The 18,854-nt window shown below is 42.1% G+C and overlaps 1 protein-coding gene across 4 annotated transcripts in view; it reads right to left on the reverse strand.

The window, feature by feature from the left end:
- LOC105030110 (poly(rC)-binding protein 4) overlaps positions 1 to 18,854 on the reverse strand; it is a 46,289-nt gene that overhangs the window by 19,205 nt on the left and 8,230 nt on the right. For 2 of the 4 annotated variants that reach the window (XM_010903774.4, XM_013136538.3), the window contains exons 2-4: positions 3,549 to 3,761; positions 3,194 to 3,217; positions 1,333 to 1,365 (exon numbers count right to left, since the gene is read on the reverse strand). In XM_010903774.4, coding sequence (XP_010902076.1) covers positions 1,333 to 1,365; positions 3,194 to 3,217; positions 3,549 to 3,656 — 165 coding nt within the window. In that variant the 5' untranslated portion in view covers positions 3,657 to 3,761. Of the gene's footprint in view, positions 1 to 39; positions 243 to 1,332; positions 1,366 to 3,193; positions 3,218 to 3,548; positions 3,762 to 18,854 lie in introns of those variants that run through there. The other 2 variants (XM_010903776.4, XM_020051966.2) reach the window with 2 other exon arrangements.

The raw sequence follows: 18,854 nt of genomic DNA on the forward strand, positions 1-18,854 counted from the left end.
CGAGTGACTGACTGATGTATCGGGTGGACGGATGACTACCTTGGATGACTGACTTATCCAGTGGCTTAACAGGACTGGATGATCCCAAGTCAAACTGTCCAACTGTTTGTCATTCTGCTTCAAAAGGAAAACATAATAGCTTTGCACCAGGAGTCAAAGGGGTGGAAACCAACACAAAGGCAATCAAATTACTTTCCTTTTTTTTTGCCGAGTTAATCAAGCGCCATCAGATCAACTGCACCCTTGAGGTTTATGAGGGATAAAACAGAAGGACATAAAAGTGGAAAGAGGTGGATGGAGAGACAAAACATTTTCTTTTGACAAACAGGGGGAAATGAAACGTGACGTGACAGGACAAGGAGACAGAAAAAGAGACAGAAAGAGATCTTGATACTAAGCCAGAAACAGAGAAAGACTGATGAAGGGAGAACACGTGAAAATTGAAATCTTATTAACTGAAAGAAAGAATGCAACGTTGGCCAATGGGCAGTTCAGACTGTACTGGTCTGTTCTGTACGCTATCCCAGTCCATCAAACACCCAGAGAGTGTCTCGGCTTAATATTAATGAAACTCAATCTACTCCTGATCCTGATCAGCCACAAGTCTGGACTACACAATGATTGGAAAAACAAGACTGTAGATAAATAATGCATATTAAAGCAGAAACAACATATTGATATTGATAGATTTGGAGCTGAATGATAAACTGTACAGGGTTAGAATTAGAGTTCCACAGTTGTGGAAAATATGTCCAATATTTTAAAAGATACATATTTAAATGGCTCAAGTAACAGTGAATCATCAAGTAAGAGTGAGTCATCAAGTAATCCATCCAGTAATTCTTAAATAAAAAAGTATTTTCTTTTGAATATGCTTAGGTATTACACGTAAAATTGTGAGTCATTTCGATATTCAATATTCATTCTGATAAAAAAAAAGATTTTGGTGGCATGTTTGTGTTTTGTGAGTCCACCAGATCAGATGCAGTACGGATGACAAGGGACATTTTTCCATTTATGCTAAACATTTGGAAAGTGCTTTTAGGTTTCAAGGAAAATGCATGGTGTAAAAATAACATTGTTTTCTTTAGGAATTTAGTGAATTCAAAGTAAATAAATATTTTAACAAACAACAATACAAACGTGAAAGACCATATATCAAAATACCATTCCAGCGGTACTTAAAGTATGTATTATCTTAACTTAATAATGTATCCCATTGGACTGTACAGGACACACATGAGTTTAGTCAAACAACTTGCATTTATTATGATATGGCATTAGCACTCTTACACACAACGGACAGTGACAGTAGATGTGAAGATACATTACCTCCTCTCGTATTCTTTTCACAGTCTCTCCTTTCTGGGAAAGAGAAGATAAAGGACAAATATGAAGTTAAGTATATGTATATAGGAGTTTTTCTAGGAAAGAGAACATAAAGTACCAGCCTCTCCTGGTTTCGACACACTGCAGATGCTAATCTGTCTGTACTTCAAGTGTTTACACAACAGTTACCTCTCCTTACATTGACTACATTTCCCCTCCATTGAAAAGTAATCTTTGCTAATATTGAATAAAAAAGTATTATTTCATTCTGAACAGTATATGGGGCCAAAGCGTTCTCATAACATCTACATCCTACATGTGTAACTGGGACAGCCCCTATATGTTTATATCTGTAGCCCTCTACTCTTCTAATTGTTAATATTGGTCCTGTCCTTGTGAGATGTATTCTGCGTAGCTACCTGACTGGCCAACCAGACAGCTACAGCCAACCAACCAGCCAGCTAGTCACTCGGCCCACTCAGTAGCCAGCCACTGAGTAGCGAACCAGACAGCCAGTCGGTAGCCAGCCAGCCACTCAGTAGCCAGCCAGTCAGCCACCCGGTAGCCAGCCAGTCAGCCACCCGGTAGGCAGTCAGTCACCCGGTAGCCAGCCGGCCACTCGGTAGGCAGTCAGCCACTCGGTAGCCAGCCGGCCACTCGGTAGCCAGCCAGCCACTTGGTGGCCAGCCAGTCAGCCACCCAGTAGCAAGCCAGCCACACTGCCCAGGCTCAGGAGTAGATTGAAGTCACACCTCTGCCATACAGTACATCTTCAGCCAGCTTTAGACTGCCTCCCCATCCATCACTTTAATGTTGGCCTCTGCCCATCATTCTCCTCCCCTACCACCCACGTCCCCATGACGCTGACAACTGCACAACAACCCCATTCAGTGTACTCAGCGATGCTGCTGTCCTGTACTAAATAGCATGCTAGCGTGTGATTGGGGACTCTGTCCAGGCTGTGGGTGTGAAGGCTATCCGGGAGGCAGTGATGAGGAATGGGAGGGTGAAGGGAGTTATTAACACCAGTGATTTGGATGGAGAGCTTGCTTCCAGGCCTCTCTCCACCCAGTGTGGCAAACACCACAGATCATGCCCTCCCACCTTGTTTCCTTGTCTCTTCATCCCCATTCCTTGTCTCTTCATCCGCTTAGTCAGTCTCTGTCTCTCTTCCCTGGTATGTTTCTCATCCCTGTCTTGTTTTCAATCTCTTATCCCCTCTGTTCTGGGTTCGCTGTCTTCCCTTCACTCTCTCCCTAACCTAAATGTATTTATACCTCTCATCGTGATTTCACTCCCTCACTTGCTCTTAGCTTGTTTTCTAATATTGGGCTGCAGGGCTAATGGAAGCCAGCGAGGGGGCAGAGAGAAGCCCACACCCTCCCCTAGCAGACACTAAACTGCTTTTGCAGCTCAGTTTCAACCGGAGGTTTGCAGTCAATGCACTAATGTTTTCGCTTGATGGATGACTGTACTGCATTAAGGAATGGAGAGGATCTTAAGTGGGTTGGTTTAAGGCAATTACATTTAACATGGGGAAATAATGTCAGTGGATTTGTGTCAGGAGGCCTTGTGAATCTTTTGCTTTTTTAGTAAAATGGAAAGTCATTGGCTGATTGGGAAAATCACGGTGATTGGTTCATGAATCCTATCAAAATAGCATGGTGTAAAGTGTCACTTTTCAAAAGATGAAAATTACCATCGATTTGTTTTGTACAATATTACTATGTCTAGAAAAAGGTCTTCACTGATTTGAAAACAGTTATCCCCTGTGACAACAGCATATCTCTTACATCAGAAAGCCCCCTTACATAAGAGCTATAAATAACATTGGCGACAGATAAAAAAATATAAGCATTCTCACCTTTCCTATGATGCTGCCAACCTCCTAAAAATGCCAGAAGATAAAACAAAAATAAGTTTAATATATTCACAAACTGGCAGATTTATTAAAATGTCCACTTCTGCTTTCCAGAGACTCCAAAACTGTTTCAACAGAAATCTCTCATCTGTATTTTTTTAATTCTACTGACCAATCAGAGCAGAAACGAGAGACGAAAATCACCTAATTACATTCCCTCCAAAATCCTACCTTTAAATGCCAATACCTTAACAAATTCCCTACAGATCATTGCTATTTGCACACACTCCTTTCACAATGACGCCTGCACATTCCCAGTATGACTTTCCATCCACATGAACTGTAATGTCACGTGTACCTTGCCGTGCATGAGCAGTCGGAGTGTAAGGGTCACGCCCAGACCCCCGTCTCCAAAGTCCTGCTCACAGCTCATAGTGATGTGGGAGTTGCACACAGGGAGACGCATGAACGAGGTTCATCCAATGGTCACGTTGTCAGATGAAGGCCGCTGCTCTCGCTCCCGCTCTTTCTGTCTCTCGTGTCGTCACTCCCCCAGTCCTACAAAGCTCTGCTGAAGCAAAGGGAAGAAAATGCTAGATGTGAAAACCGCTTGCTATCATTCAAACTAGGTATTTCGACACAAGCACATTTGTTGGGTTATTGTCTCGATCTCTCTATCAGACCTTTTTTATACTGTAATATCAACTGGAGAGTAACTTTGCAAGCCAGTGAAGAAAATGTCTCGACTGGCATTCTTAAAATGAAGCATGCCTATAAAATAGATGAATTCAGTAACACGCAGTAACATGTTGAGTCTTTGATCTCTATGGCCATTGTGCTGTCTGTAGCTGTTTAAGGCTTAACCCACAACCCGCCTACTCAAACATTGATGGCTTCACAGAAACTGAACACAGAATCCAGAGAGACAGCTCTCTTTAAAGGGACATTTTATCCTGGGGGACCCTAAGGTGGTTTGTGTCATGTTTCTGAGATTTCTAGATCAGTGAGAATTGTTTCACACATAATTGTTTCAAACATGATTGAATTTTCATGCTAAACAACATCCTCTATTATGTCAGAATGTGGAATGGAGCATCTGAAAAATCCTCCATGTCATAACGATCGCGCTATAAGTCAATGTGTGTGTAGTTGTGGTAGTCCTTGATTGACAGACCCATTGGATGTCTTTCATGGATGTTCCTAACAGCAGATATATTGATACATTTTCAGGGTGTCAAAACATTTCCATGAGACATCTATGGAGGAGATGTTAGTTAAAAACCATGAGGAAAACCGTGACTGCCATTTATCTCATAAAATGTAAACAGCGTGTACTACAATCAATTGGGGATACCCAATTTTGTGTTTTCTCTGCGACAAAAAAAATATTTTTCACATAGTTCTATCAAATTTCTTCATTGGAGAAGAGCAATGTAACCAGACGACACAGCACTTGCACTGGCTCAATGCTGCTGATTGAGAGAGTACCATGCAAACATCACAGACTAACCCAAGAGGGCACTAACGACAACAGAAGGCTCTAATGAGTTCACAACTTCCTGTTTACATGCAAGGTTTGTCCATTGAAGTGCACATTAATGTCGTCCCTTGATCCAGTAAATCAATGGTCATCCATAAGAGATGTACAGTGAGGAACAACGGTATAATGCAGGCCTTCGACTTATAGGGGTGCCCTTGTTAGTTGCAGGTTACCACGATACTCTGGAGTTCAAGCCTGATGGACAATGAGTGGGTGTTAGTGAGCACAAGACAAGACTGCTAGGAGCTAACATCCCTATAATCAGAGAGGACGGAGAGAGCCTGAGACCAAAATGATACGATACCCCTGGGTACAGAACATGGCTTATGCAATGTTTGTTCATTTCAGACTTATTAATTGTAGACTACAATAGCAAAATAGTAGTGTTTCAGAGAGTAGTGTTGCATTTAATTACAGCACAACTTCCAGTAGTTTTCAGTTGCACTGCGTGTTGATTAAGGATTATGTGTTGCGTTTTGCTGTGCTTCTCTGACACCAGAAAGAATAGTATCAGGTTGAAAATGCACAATGATAGACCAAGAAAGACACGAGTAAGACGGCTGGAAGGTGCAACAATCAAACATGTACAACACATCTAGCAAGGAAGAAGCCCTTACACTGGACCCAAAACGACTGTTTACTACTAATGGTTATATGTCGGTGTTTGTGATATGTGATTTATGCAAGAGTCACCTGGGTGCTCAGCATTTTGGGAACATAAACTCTATAATTAGCTTCTGAAAATGTGTTTCCAATTTACAGTGGCTTCTGACCTGTGCCGGCCCTAGCCTTTTGGGGCCCTAAGCAACATTTTATTTCCCTTGTGAAGCGCGGCTCACTAGGAGTCTGGGGTTCCCTGGCTGTTGGGGGCCCTAAGTGGCCGCTTATGTCGCTAATGCCTAGGGCCAGCCCTGCTTCTGACTATAGTCTTCCCAGACATCTGAAAGACAGGCTTGGTTATATACATAGCCTACTGCTGCACATAGTATCAGTCCCACATAGTATCATAGTAACAGTCCCAAACAGCATATAAATTGTTCTATAATATTTGAGAGATTTTGATAAATCATAGTTTATTGTGTTATCGTCTAGAGTACTTCACCCAATGCTACGTCAGCCCCAGTCAATTCGGGAAGTAGCAAAAAAAGAAAACAATTTAAACAGGAAATTGCCCATGTTTTTTTCCCTGGTATTTTTAGAGTATTTTCAAATGATGTATTATTGCATTCACCTCCTGAAATGAAGCGGAATCAACCCCAACTCTGGCACAATATGCAATGGAGTACACACACATACACACACACACAGAGCAGGCCCATCTCTCCACAATAACACACATAGGTGTAATTTGTTCACTCCTCGTGAACAGCCCAGCTGACAACGCAGTCCCTGCATGCGAATTATGCTGTACACTTGTCCCCCGTAGAGCGACCCTTGTAACCCATCCTCCCTGGTCAAGGCCACTTGTACAGGAACGCCGCTGACCATCCGCCAAGTGCATTCCACATACAACACCCAAGAACGCCGCCGCTGGCCTACGGTTGAAGCCGTCACAGAGAAACACGATCGCTCGCTCAGGCTTCCAGCATGTGCCTCCTTATATTAGCTCGCCACCTTCAATAAACTTGTCAAGATTTGTTGGCGCAGCATGCAGACGCGAAACGAGTGCCTGTGTTGTTTTTCTCCAGGCAGGTCGTGGTTTGTCGTGGGTGCAGAGATCGTGTTTAATCAAAGGGAGTCCACTGTTTGACGAGGTGCTATTCCTGAGAGGGCGTCTGATCCAGGCAGGTTTATTGTCTTCACTCATCAGCCATCAATCTGTTTATTTATGTACAGTATGCAAGCTGATGCTTTTAAAACACACCAGACCTCTCTGAATGTCATACGTTGAGGTAGCCTGGCTACTGCTTGTCTAAGCCGGCGGTGTCCTGTTCTCGACCACAGCTTTGCCACGTTGGCCTGTCTGTGCCGGCCAGAGTGTGGCAGCGATAAGGGGCAAAAAGTGTCGGGAACAACTCTGCCTTTCAGAAAAACATCAACGCGTTTGACCTAACTTGTTTAAATCACTTGTATTTACGCCTCACACAATTATGTCACAAAACAGCGGTAGTAGGTGTACTACAGATGAACAGAATAGGCAAAAAAATAAAAAACAAGCACTGTGTCTACCATTGGGTTTGTGCTGGATCATTCCCTGAAACCCATCTGATTATCATGCCTCACGCATTTACATAACAGCGTGCTAACTACATTATGCTATCGGCACTGTAGTGCATGGCTGAAATGTTAGCACTTTATTGCATTAGGAGTTAATGGCTGAAGGGATCATTATGTGCCTTATCTGGTCCGATAACAAGGCATGTGTTGTGTGTCTGTGTGATGAGCCTCTGAACAAGCCCATTCTCAGAATCCCAAGCACTAGTGTTCCAGAACCAACAGAGGCCCTCTGTTTCTAAATTAGAACTTAGCTCTACTCATAACTCAGGACAGGGAAGGTACAGGCCTGCATTGCTGGATAAGAATGGGGGGTGAAGGGAAGCTTAGGCAAATCCATGGCCCTGCAGATCTGTCTCTCAGTATGTCCGACGAACATCACACAGTTGACTAATTGCAAATAGTTGTAACACGGTATTCAGATGACTAACTCAAATTATTGCTCCTATAATGAGGAATTACTTGGGTGGGGAGGATATCAATATAAAAGATAGCTTCAAACTAAATGAAGAATTAAACAAAGAAGCCCAAAATAAATGCCTTTAACTGTTCTGGTTATTTTTACACTCAAAAGAATAACAAATTGTTGGCGCTCTTCAACGGAAACGTCATTCCTCTTTTGCAGTGCATATCAAAGACGTGACAAATAAAAGCAACACTCCTGTCGTCCGTTGACAGGCCAAGCTGATTGTTTTCTCTGTATCTGTGTTCCTAGAAGTGTCCAGAGGGATGGCAGCCGACGAAAAGGGTTTTGTTTGACCCACTTGTCTCAACGAGTGGGCACCTGTTCTGAAACAAAGATGTCGCCAGCACGGGGACACAGTGGCAAGCCTGGGCACCACTCCGGGTCCTGGCCTCAGGGAGATGGTGGGGAACCAAAGGGGCTCAGGAATGGTGACAGACCTCATCACCATGGAGTCGGAAGAAACAGGGTTCCCTCTGCATACCCTACATTCGAAGGGCGCGGGGTATAGGGTTCCGCTCGATAAACACAAAGGGATACGAGGATAGGGTTTCCCCTCTTAGACGCATGAAAAGGCCAGATAAAGGGTGTCGACTTGCGGCTCAGACCACATCACAGTTCACACACGCCACACACGAGTAGTCACACATGATCACGGACATCAGCAGAAGGATAGGAATCTGCCCGCCCCCGAAACACAAAGGGAGAGGGTGTCCACTTTTATTACAGGGAAGGAGAGGCTTTGATCACAAGGTCTTCAGCTGCTGGGACGTTTGAAGGGAGAGAGTCGTCTAGGAGACCCAGCAACTGCCGTGGCGCCTTTTATACTACATAAGCTGGCCGGGGCTGGATAGGATCAATTGTATTTCCCCAATTCAGCTATTTCCCCTATTCAGAGACATTTTGTTTTAAATGAGGAGTACATTTCCATTTCATCTCTATAGTTGAATTGTTTCCAGATCATGAAGATGGATAACTGAATAAAATAATAATAATAATACAGTGCAGTAGTCCATTAGTATTTCGACAGTAACACACATTTAGCTATTTTGTCTCTGTACTCCAGCACTTGAAATGATATTGGGTTAAAGAAGAGACTGACAGCTTTCATAGGACTGAATGTTCATCCATCATGGATGAACCATTTAGAAATAGCAGCAGAAAGTGTACATTGTTCTCCCATTTAAGGGTGCCAAAAGTATTGGATACTTGGCTTCACAGCTCTTGTTAAACAGTTTTGTTTGTTTGCTTCATTCGGGGATGCACAAGAGAATTGTCAATGTCTAGTCTTGCTTCTAGAGTTTTAATTTGCATTTGGAGTCGGTGGCTGGTGTCTGATCACATGAGAACCAAAGTGTCAAGATAGCCTTCACAATGCAGATAAATCATAGCCAAACTACAGAAAGACTACAGAAAGATCTTGTTGGCTCCGAGAATAATGTTGGCTCAAAGAATCTTGTTGGCTCACAGAATCTTTTTGGCTCATAACCAACAGCCTCAAAACTCACGGAATTCACTTCACCTTGCAGCATTTTTTGGAATATACTTGACTGGCCAAAATAAACATGAACTAAAGATGGCTGGTCTGGCAGAGCATCACTGGTCTGGCAGAGCATCACCAGGGAAGATAACCAGTGTCTGGTGATCTCTATGGATAGCAGGCTTTAGGCATTTATCAAATGCAAACTGTATATAAGTATTTATATACAGTAAATATATTCATAAACTGGGTGGTTTGAACCCTTGGCTGCTAGTCGCTGTATATGTTAGCAGTTAGGCACGAGAGGTTGTGGTATACACTCACCTAAAGGATTATTAGGAACACCTGTTCAATTTCTCATTAATGCAATTATCTAATCAACCAATCACATGGCAGTTGCTTCAATGCATTTAGGGGTGTGGTCCTGGTCAAGACAATCTCCAAACTGAATGTCAGAATGGGAAAGAAAGGTGATTTAAGCAATTTTGAGCGTGGCATGGTTGTTGGTGCCAGACGGGCCGGTCTGAGTATTTCACAATCTGCTCAGTTACTGGGATTTTCACGCACAACCATTTCTAGGGTTTACAAAGAATGGTGTGAAAAGGGAAAAACATCCAGTATGCGGCAGTCCTGTGGGAGAAAATGCCTTGTTGATGCTAGAGGTCAGAGGAGAATGGGGCGACTGATTCAAGCTGATAGAAGAGCAACTTTGACTGAAATAACCACTCGTTACAACCGAGGTATGCAGCAAAGCATTTGTGAAGCCACAACACGCACAACCTTGAGGCGGATGGGCTACAACAGCAGAAGACCCCACCGGGTACCACTCATCTCCACTACAAATAGGAAAAAGAGGCTACAATTTGCACGAGCTCACCAAAATTGGACAGTTGAAGACTGGAAGAATGTTGCCTGGTCTAATGAGTCTCGATTTCTGTTGGTGGTGGTGGTGGTGGTGTAATGGTGTGGGGGATGTTTTCTTGGCACACTTTAGGCCCCTTAGTGCCAATTGGGCATCGTTTAAATGCCACGGCCTACCTGAGCATTGTTTCTGATCATGTCCATCCCTTCATGACCACCATGTACCCATCCTCTGATGGCTACTTACAGCAGGATAATGCACCATGTCACAAAGCTCAAATCATTTCAAATTGGTTTCTTGAACATGACAATGAGTTCACTGTACTGAAATGGCCCCCACAGTCACCAGATCTCAACCCAATAGAGCATCTTTGGGATGTGGTGGAACTGGAGATTCGTGCCCTGGATGTGCATCCCACAAATCTCCATCAACTGCAAGATGCTATCCTATCAATATGGGCCAACATTTCTAAAGAATGCTTTCAGCACCTAGTTGAAAAAATGCCACGTAGAATTAAGGCAGTTCTGAAGGCGAAAGGAGGTCAAACACAGTATTAGTATGGTGTTCCTAATAATCCTTTAGGTGAGTGTATGTCCAATATACCACAGCTAAAAGCTGTTCTTAAATAAACAAACAACTTACAGGTTGTGCAAAAATGACATATTTAATCTGATTAATGTTTGTAGATAAATATCTCAAGCTATATTGCATAATATTGCCTTTGCCTATTGTTCAAGTTCCCCACCTTATCCCTTTATTATTTAATAAAGACACATGAATTTGGTTGTGGTCAACCATCCATTAGGAAAGCTACTGTTTGCAGGCTCCCACGTGATGACCCAATTCACACCAAATTTTAACTTACTTCAACTATAGGGCTGTTTTTTTAATTTAGGGACAAATTTGATCATGTCCTAAAATGATGATTAATTGCTTTTAATTATTGAATATTTTGCGATTATTTGCGATTTATTACTTTAGTCGTTTGACTGTACTTCGAAACATTGCAATCCCACCCCAGATTACAGCCCAACCCCTTCAGCAAGCAATAGTAGTCAGACAGGCACTTACATTTTATTGACATCACTCCAAACCCTAATGAGCTCTTTAGGGAGCATGCTTTGTCCATTCTTTCAGAAAAGCCCATTGAAATACCTTGCCTGTCTGTGTTACAGTAGGCACCAAATGAGAGTGAAAGGGCAGAGATTCTAATTACGAAGAAGCAACAGGATAAGCTAAATCCAACAATAAAATAGTATGGTTTATTCAGTCAGTGAAGACTTGGAAAAAAAGAGAATTATGACAAATTCTGCAAAATTTCTAAATAGTTCTCCCATGGGATTCTTTGAAAAAGAAGGCAATGGAAATAAAAATGTCATAACGCAGTGTCTTTCACAAGGCACAATGCCTCTATGATAAACCAGACAGGTTGTCCCAATCTACCATCTGGGGGAAAAAAACTTGCCTACTTCACACATAAAACAACATATTTTACCTCCTCTGGGTCAGCAGGATATTTGTTGCTGCAGCTGTGCACAGCCTTTGAAGATTTCTGATACGTGCTCAGCCATATTTAGTATATCTGTAAGAATATCTATGTAAGTAATTGGTTGGAAAGTGTCAAATTTAATGTGTCAGTAAAATTGAAGCCAGTACCTTGCTAAGACTTAATTTAGCACTTTAGGACAAGTGATATAGTACTAATTACAATTTGATTTGTATTACCAATATGCAGTAAGCCACAATCATGTCTGATCTGTTTGGAAACTCTCTAGGCGAAGTGTCATGTGCATCCACATGCTAGAAATAAACATTGCCAAGTCTGTTATGTAAAGACATTAAAGACATTTGGTTCCACTTGAGAACAATATGGTTCCATGAACATGGCTTCTTTTCACTTTGCTCCTCAGAGAAAGGAGAAAGACAGAGAGAGACATAGACAGAGATGGAGAGAGAGATTGAGACAGAGAAGATGGATAAGAAGAGAGCAAAATACCAAAAGTGACAGGGATGTAGGGAGAGGGGGGGAGAGAGCCAGAGGGGCGAGGAAAAGAGATGAAGAGGGGCGAGGGAGAGAGCCAGAGGGGCGAGGGAGAGAGATGAAGAGGCTGCGAAGGAACAAGAGAGGCATGAAATTAAAGACCTGTGTTTTATGTCTCAGAGTCTCGCTCTCCTTCTCTGTCACTTGTAATGGGAAGGGTCAAGCCTTTGCTCAAGGGGGGCAACCCTTCTTCCACTGGTCTGTGTGTCAGATCTAGAATTCATTGTGGAACTGTGTCTGTCGGCCCTGCGTTTTGTGCTCCCTGTCAAGCCCAGTCAAGCCCAGTCAAGCCCAGCGCCCTGGAGAGGGTGGGCAGACAGAGCCCGCGCCTGTCTCCTGGTACTTAAACCAGCTTACTGCTACAGCCCTGCCCTGCCACGGTACACCGCTGCCTGGCCAACTCACCACCCGAGCCTCAGCTCAGTGCGGGCGCTTACTGATGTGGTTTTCTAAGAGAATCTTTTTCACATGTATTCTGAGTTCATTCTCAGGCGAACAGAATGAGTGGGAACGTTTTCCTGTGGCAGAGCCAACGTGACACAGCAGCAAGAGATTGAACAAGACCAAATGCTTAGAGCATTCTACAGGGAATCAAAGTGTGGATGAGACACATTTTGTAATGGCCACTTGATGACGTATCAATCCACCTAGACTCCTTAGATGGTAGGGGGAGCAGTCTGGCACTATAATTAGAGTTTTTTTTTTTAAATGTAGCTTGTATGATAAGTGGATATGGGTGATGGCATGTAATCAGTTTGACTCTCAGGTCATACATAAACGGCAATTTCTTTCTGATTTGTATTATCTCATGCTTCATCATTTGCTAGCAATGTACAACAAAACCCTGTGGAAACAAGCAAAACAAGAGAGAGCAATGTACTTTCTGGTTGACATTCGTTACATAAAAATAAAAATGACTCACAAAATTCTGACTTTTCCACATTCCATTGTTGTTACAGCAGGAAATCAAATCCTCTCCACATCACCCAATCCACTCCACGTCACCTGATTTAATTAGGATTTTTTTACACTAATCTACAAAAAAAAAAGTCATAATGTCAATGGGAAAAATTACATTTGAAAAATGTTCTGAACTAATTCCAAATTTAAATAATAATAAAATTTAGCAAATGCTCAAATATACAGTCACTTACAGTAAGTGCATACATTTTTAAAGAGCTTAGGCGAATCAACTACACAGTTTAGTAGTAAGTGCATTCTAATCAACTAATTAGTTATCGGCAAAGGTCAGTGCTCGAAAGAAGCCCATATACAAATAAACATAAAACATAAAAAGTTTTATGTTTATTTTAAAGACAACAGACCGAGGTGGTGACAGTGCAATTATTTTAAGTACTCTGTGAAAGTTTTTAAAGTGTTTTTGTCCAAAGGAAGCTGGTTCCACCATTGAGGTGCAAAGACAGAGAAAAGCTTTGACTGCAATGATAGGGAACTGCCCCGAAGTGGCGGGAGATAGAGCAAGGAGGATGAGTTAGGTTGGGTAGTGTGAAGAGCTTCTGTTACGCAGAGAAAAGCAGTCGCGGTAGAGTGTCCTGTTTTGAATCCTGACTTGTTAGGTTAGAGGACATTGTTCTGGGAGAGTAAGAAGAAAGTTGGGCGGAGATTCTTGGAAAGGAAAGACAGAAAGGGTTTCCAGCCTGTGGTTTTTGACATCAGAAAGGTCAAGTGTTAGACTCTTTAAGAGGGAAGCTACTCTGGCCATCTTGAGGGTCCGCTGGTACAGCTCGTGCTCAGCAAAGACTTGGTGAGGGAGGTGAGAAATGTGAGTTCTCCTGAGTTGGTCTGGAGAAAGACTTAGTTGCAGGCGACCACACTGCTGCTAGACAAAATGTTGCATCAAGTTGACGCTTGAGGAAATGGACAAGCCTAAATAATCACACAAATTGAAAGCAGCCAAGGACGTCCAAACCACACCTGTACAACGCCTGGCCATGAATTAACAAAGCAAAATTCTTCTGAGACCAGTAGAACAGCCAAGCACCATAGCAGCACACCTGTCTCTGGGAGTTCCCACAGTTGGTTAGTGCATTTCCTAACAAAAACTAAATTACCAAGTAACATGTCCATACTGCAACAAGAACCCAGGATGCATCACAAAAGTGGCCTTTATGGGAAACTGGGGAAAGAAGACCATGTTGAAAAACCTCACATCAAATCTTGGCTAGAGTTTGCCTGAAGGAATGAGTGAGACTTTAAGACCAAGAGTAAAGACACTCCATTGTCTGATGAGACAAAATAGCAAGCCTACTACACCACCACTCCTGGGAAAAATGGTGGTGACAGCATCATGCTATGGGGATACTTCTCTGTGTCAGGGCTTCGAGGGCTTGTGAAGTTAGAGGGCAAAATAGACGCAGGGAAGTACAGAGAAATCCTGTAAGTTAACCAGCTTATGTCTGCAACAGACCTGAGAAAATTCATCTTCCAGCAGTATAATGACCCAGAACATACAGCCAAAATCACACTGGAGTGGCCAAAACTGTTTCAGTGTCCCAATGTGCAAAGCTGGTATGCATTCATGAATGTAACTGCTGCCAAACGTGTGTACCAAATGTTGTGCATTTAGAACAATTTGTTGGTTTTATTTTTCACTTTGACGGTACTGACTTCGCAAAATGTGTCGCAAAAACTCCCGATTAAATACATTTTACAAAGTTTTCATGTTGTCACACAATAAAAATGTGGAAAAGACCAAGGGAGATAAATACTATGAAGAGCGACTGTAAATGTCTGGAATGTCAATGTAAATAGTCTCTGACGATTATGAGATGACGCCAGTCGGATTGGCTTATGTGACGAGTTCAGTGCCGTCATTAAAGAAACCATGGGTCGTCTCATTAAAGCTTGTGAGAAGAGAACAATGAGAGGCAAACAGCCAGATTATGAATGAACATTACAGACGCCATGCTTCTGTGTTTTCATCCTTTTGCTCTGAGAGACGGCTGGTTCCAGCTACATGGTGACACTGTGTCAAAGGCTGTATTGATGCTGACGTTGGTTGTAGTGGCAACAGCAGTACCATTGTATAATGTAGAACTGTAGCATGCTTTACGTCTGCTTTGTTAACTTGGTTGATTTAAAAAACAAGGTCCTAATCTACTAATCAGTAATTTAGTCAGTAGTTCATTGGGTAATGTTCCTTGTTTTCAGTTGCAATAGCAAATATCACTTTAATACGAAGTTTGCATTTGTACAGTACATCATTCTGAATTCTTATTGGCACTGTACTGAATACACTTTAGCTGAGTATTAACTCAAGCTTTTATTCCAGTCCTCTTACTGGATGAAGGTCATTGTTTCTATCTGCAAAATGACTTTCCCCCTCTTCATCTGCTCTTTCATGCCTTCCTCCCACTTTCCTCCCATCCTCCACCCCAGAGCATGAGTCAGAGAATCTGACACCTCACTGGAGAGTAAGGAAAGAAGAGAGATGGGGTGAGAGAGAGAGAAAGAGAAAAGAGTGAGAGATCAATAACATCTAAAGACTAAGCAATGTGAAGCTTGTATGTGTAAATTATGAATAAAGTTGGTTTGAAATATGTATATGTAGCATTATTATTTTACCACGTAAGTATGACTAAGAACACATTTTCATTTTCAGCAGTAACCTGACAGCAATTAAGGTTACCCTTCCTGCTTAGGAACTGAACAACAGATGTTTCACCTTGCAAGCTCAGGGATTCAATCCAGCAACCATTTGGTCTCTGGTCAGATGTTCAAACCATTAGGCTACTTTTTTCCTTTAGTTTATATTATGTTTTATTGACAGAGTGAAAGATAGATGAGAGTGTGCAGAAATCACTGGCTGAAGGTAGAAGCCCAGATGGCTGGAAAACACCAGGCCACTATTATGTATCAATTATACATGTATGTTCAGGCATTTGTATGTTTTAATGGACAGACTAAGTGGGGAAATAATGTTTTTACAGAAAGAGCATTTTCATATTTGAACCCATGCTACAGTGGTACCTTACGCAACCACCAATGTTATGAATGTTATGAATCAATGTTATGAATGAATAACAGGTCATTTGATAGATTTTAAGTGTGGACACACATTTTCCATCACAGTAGGTAAGTTGAAATATAAAGTAATGGTATTCAGTGCTGTTCTGAAATCGAACACAACAATTTGTACAGCGGGTGCAAAACCAGCGAGAGACAGACAGACTGCATAAAAGGACAAAAAAAACTGAAATACCTTCACATTAAATGGAACGGATTAGCATTTGGAGCTACATACTGTACATTCTCAATCCCTGCTGTCATTCAAAATAACCTTGCATCATGTTGACAATGGCAGCACACACTTAGCCTCACTTTGCCAAGTGAGTGTTTGTCTGAGAATGGCATACACCAAACACAGCCGTGTGCGCTGTGTTGAAACACAAATGGGTTTATTATTACATAAGCTCCAAAACAAACGGAGCACAAATCCCAAAATAGTGCAGTCCTTGTTAAATATTTCAGGCCCTGAGCAGCTGGGGGGGGGGGGGGGGGATAAAAGGACACCCCCCACACCACAACCACCCCTGAGTCGCCAAGGCAAAAACACACGCTGTTACAGACAAGCGGTTGAAAGAGGAACCTTCCTTTAGTGCACTGGCTCTGTGGAGCAAAGCGGATTACTGTCACTAAGACAGACCCTCTACTCATTCCCTTTATATATCTATATATCTATCTATCTATCTATCTATCTATCTATATCTATCTATCTATCTATCTATATATATATATATATATATATATATATATAAACTAATCCTCCCCACTTACTGGTGAAGTGCTCTGGTGTGTATTTGAACAGTTTAGCCCCCTCAAGGTGAGCCTTTGCACTGCTTGTCAGAGGCAAGGCTGTATAAGCCATCCTCATGGGACTACAATTCAATTATTAAGCCCAGAATTCAATTAAACATGACTTTACAATATTTACAATTCACACACTTAAATGTAGGTGAGTCCATTTGGTGGTGGTGGCGCTGGTGAAGATGGTGGTGCAGTAAAACTATCATTAGTAATGCCAGTAGTAGCTGTAGTAGTACGAAGATTAATCGAGACTATTTGACCAGAAGTAAACTGCTGGGTGAGTGTTAGACCTTATTGCCTCTAACATAAGAGTCATGGGGTTTGGCTAAGCAGGGAGATATGCCGACTAGAAACAGTAAGGGGCAACTCCTCTCAGCTCCTCTAAAGGGGTTTCTCTTGGCCAAATGCTGTTTGTCTTCAAATCTTGGATAAGAAAGGAAGCAAATGATCCCATTGCATTAGGCCAAGAGAAATCCCTCATAGTCAAACGAGGCATTCGATATAACGTATTGTACACTCTTTAAGCCATTCAGAGGAAGAACTGCTCATAGATCAATGCATTGTAAACTGTGTGTATTTCATAATGAAACTGTCTTTCTACAAGACTTGACATTTTGTCAAAATGTGGTAAAAGGTTGTGCGTGAAAGTGGTTGTTCTCAGCAGAGTCTAAATTCACTCCACACAGACAAACACTGTGTGGAGTTAATGGGCTCAAATAACAGGTTCATTTGCACACTGGATTTGTTAAAATAATCAGAGAAAAACTAATAATATGAGTAATGTGACAACAAATAATGCAAGGCATTATTTGACCAAGAACACAACTGACTGTGACTATTAATTTCTGCTGCTATGGCAACGGGGCAGAGTCTTCATATTTTAATGCAAGTCAACAGCCAGTTTATAATAAGCTATAGACCAATACAACACGGTAATATCGACTCACTGAATGAGTCGCCCCACGCCTAATAAGCCTGCATCCTTAAAAAACAAACGAATCCCCACGTTGCATTTCCTCCTCTTCCGAAACACCGCTACCCAGCGGCACCACAGATAGATGGTCATGGTCTGCAGCAGTTTCCACCAATTAGGGAGAGCAACTGTCTACTGTACTGCACAGCATCAGGGAAACCTTGATGACTCCATCCTCGTCAACTGGAACACTGCTTATTTCACTGTGACTGTGCGGGCCGAGCCTGGTGGTAAATGAGGAAGGGTATTGGCAGATCCCAGACGTTGGGGCAGCGTGTGTCAAGCTCAGACTCTGTAATTTATTAATCCTCTGAGCCCTGTGCCTTTGCCCTGCTGTTGGGGCTGCTGAGATGCTGACTGGGTTTCATTATTGAGGAGATCCTTCCACTCCTTATTAGATCTTTGATTCTTGGAGTGCATTAAGGAATTACATTCGGACTGAGAGTTAGTGTCAGTCAGGCCTGATGGTAGAGTCTGTAGTGACTCTCCATCTCCCTCAGAAATGGATGGATAGGCAGTCGGACAAGGAAAACATAAGCCTAATCTCTGTCTCCCACCCACAAACAAACGCACATGCCAGCATCCCTGCACACGCCCACACACTCGCGCACTCGCACACACCCACACTCACACTTCTGTCCTTTATTGATCGTCACTGTCTTCCGTGGCAAGTCTCCAGATCACATTTCTCTATAGGGCTAGGGCATTCTACCGTAACCTTATATTTGATCGCTCAATGAACAAACAGCCCTTCCAGAGAAAGAATTCGGAAGCTAATACTGTGATTCGAAGTGCAGCAACACCTTAGGCAAGCATGCATTCCAATTTTTTTTCAGTCCTTGGCTGCTATTTTCTGCTGTAAGTAGGTGGTGTTTGAGAAATGTAAATGAGTGCTAATGATTAATGAATAATAATAATACATAGGTCAACATTGTATCTCAGTGTTAGAATATGTAAAAGGTTTTATCAATGGAGTAGTGCAAAGGTGAAACAGTCAGACTAAGTAGGTTGGATATTCCATAGTAGTAGATAAGAACTATTCATGCCATGGAGGTCTGGTGTAGAATGACATAACTCGCTCTAGAATATTTATCCCCTCTCTAAAGAATAACAAAAAAATTCTAAAAATGTAATTGTTGTTTATGAGCTTAACCTTACACTATAAAAATAAATGTTTCTTTGAGAAACATGTGAGTCACCATTATTGGCATGCCAAAAAATATTTTCAACCAAATCTAATATAAGTAACTTCCCTTATTTCTAT

Source organism: Esox lucius, chromosome 12 (assembly GCF_011004845.1).
Source record: "Esox lucius isolate fEsoLuc1 chromosome 12, fEsoLuc1.pri, whole genome shotgun sequence".
In the NCBI taxonomy this organism is placed as follows: Eukaryota; Metazoa; Chordata; class Actinopteri; order Esociformes; family Esocidae; genus Esox; species Esox lucius.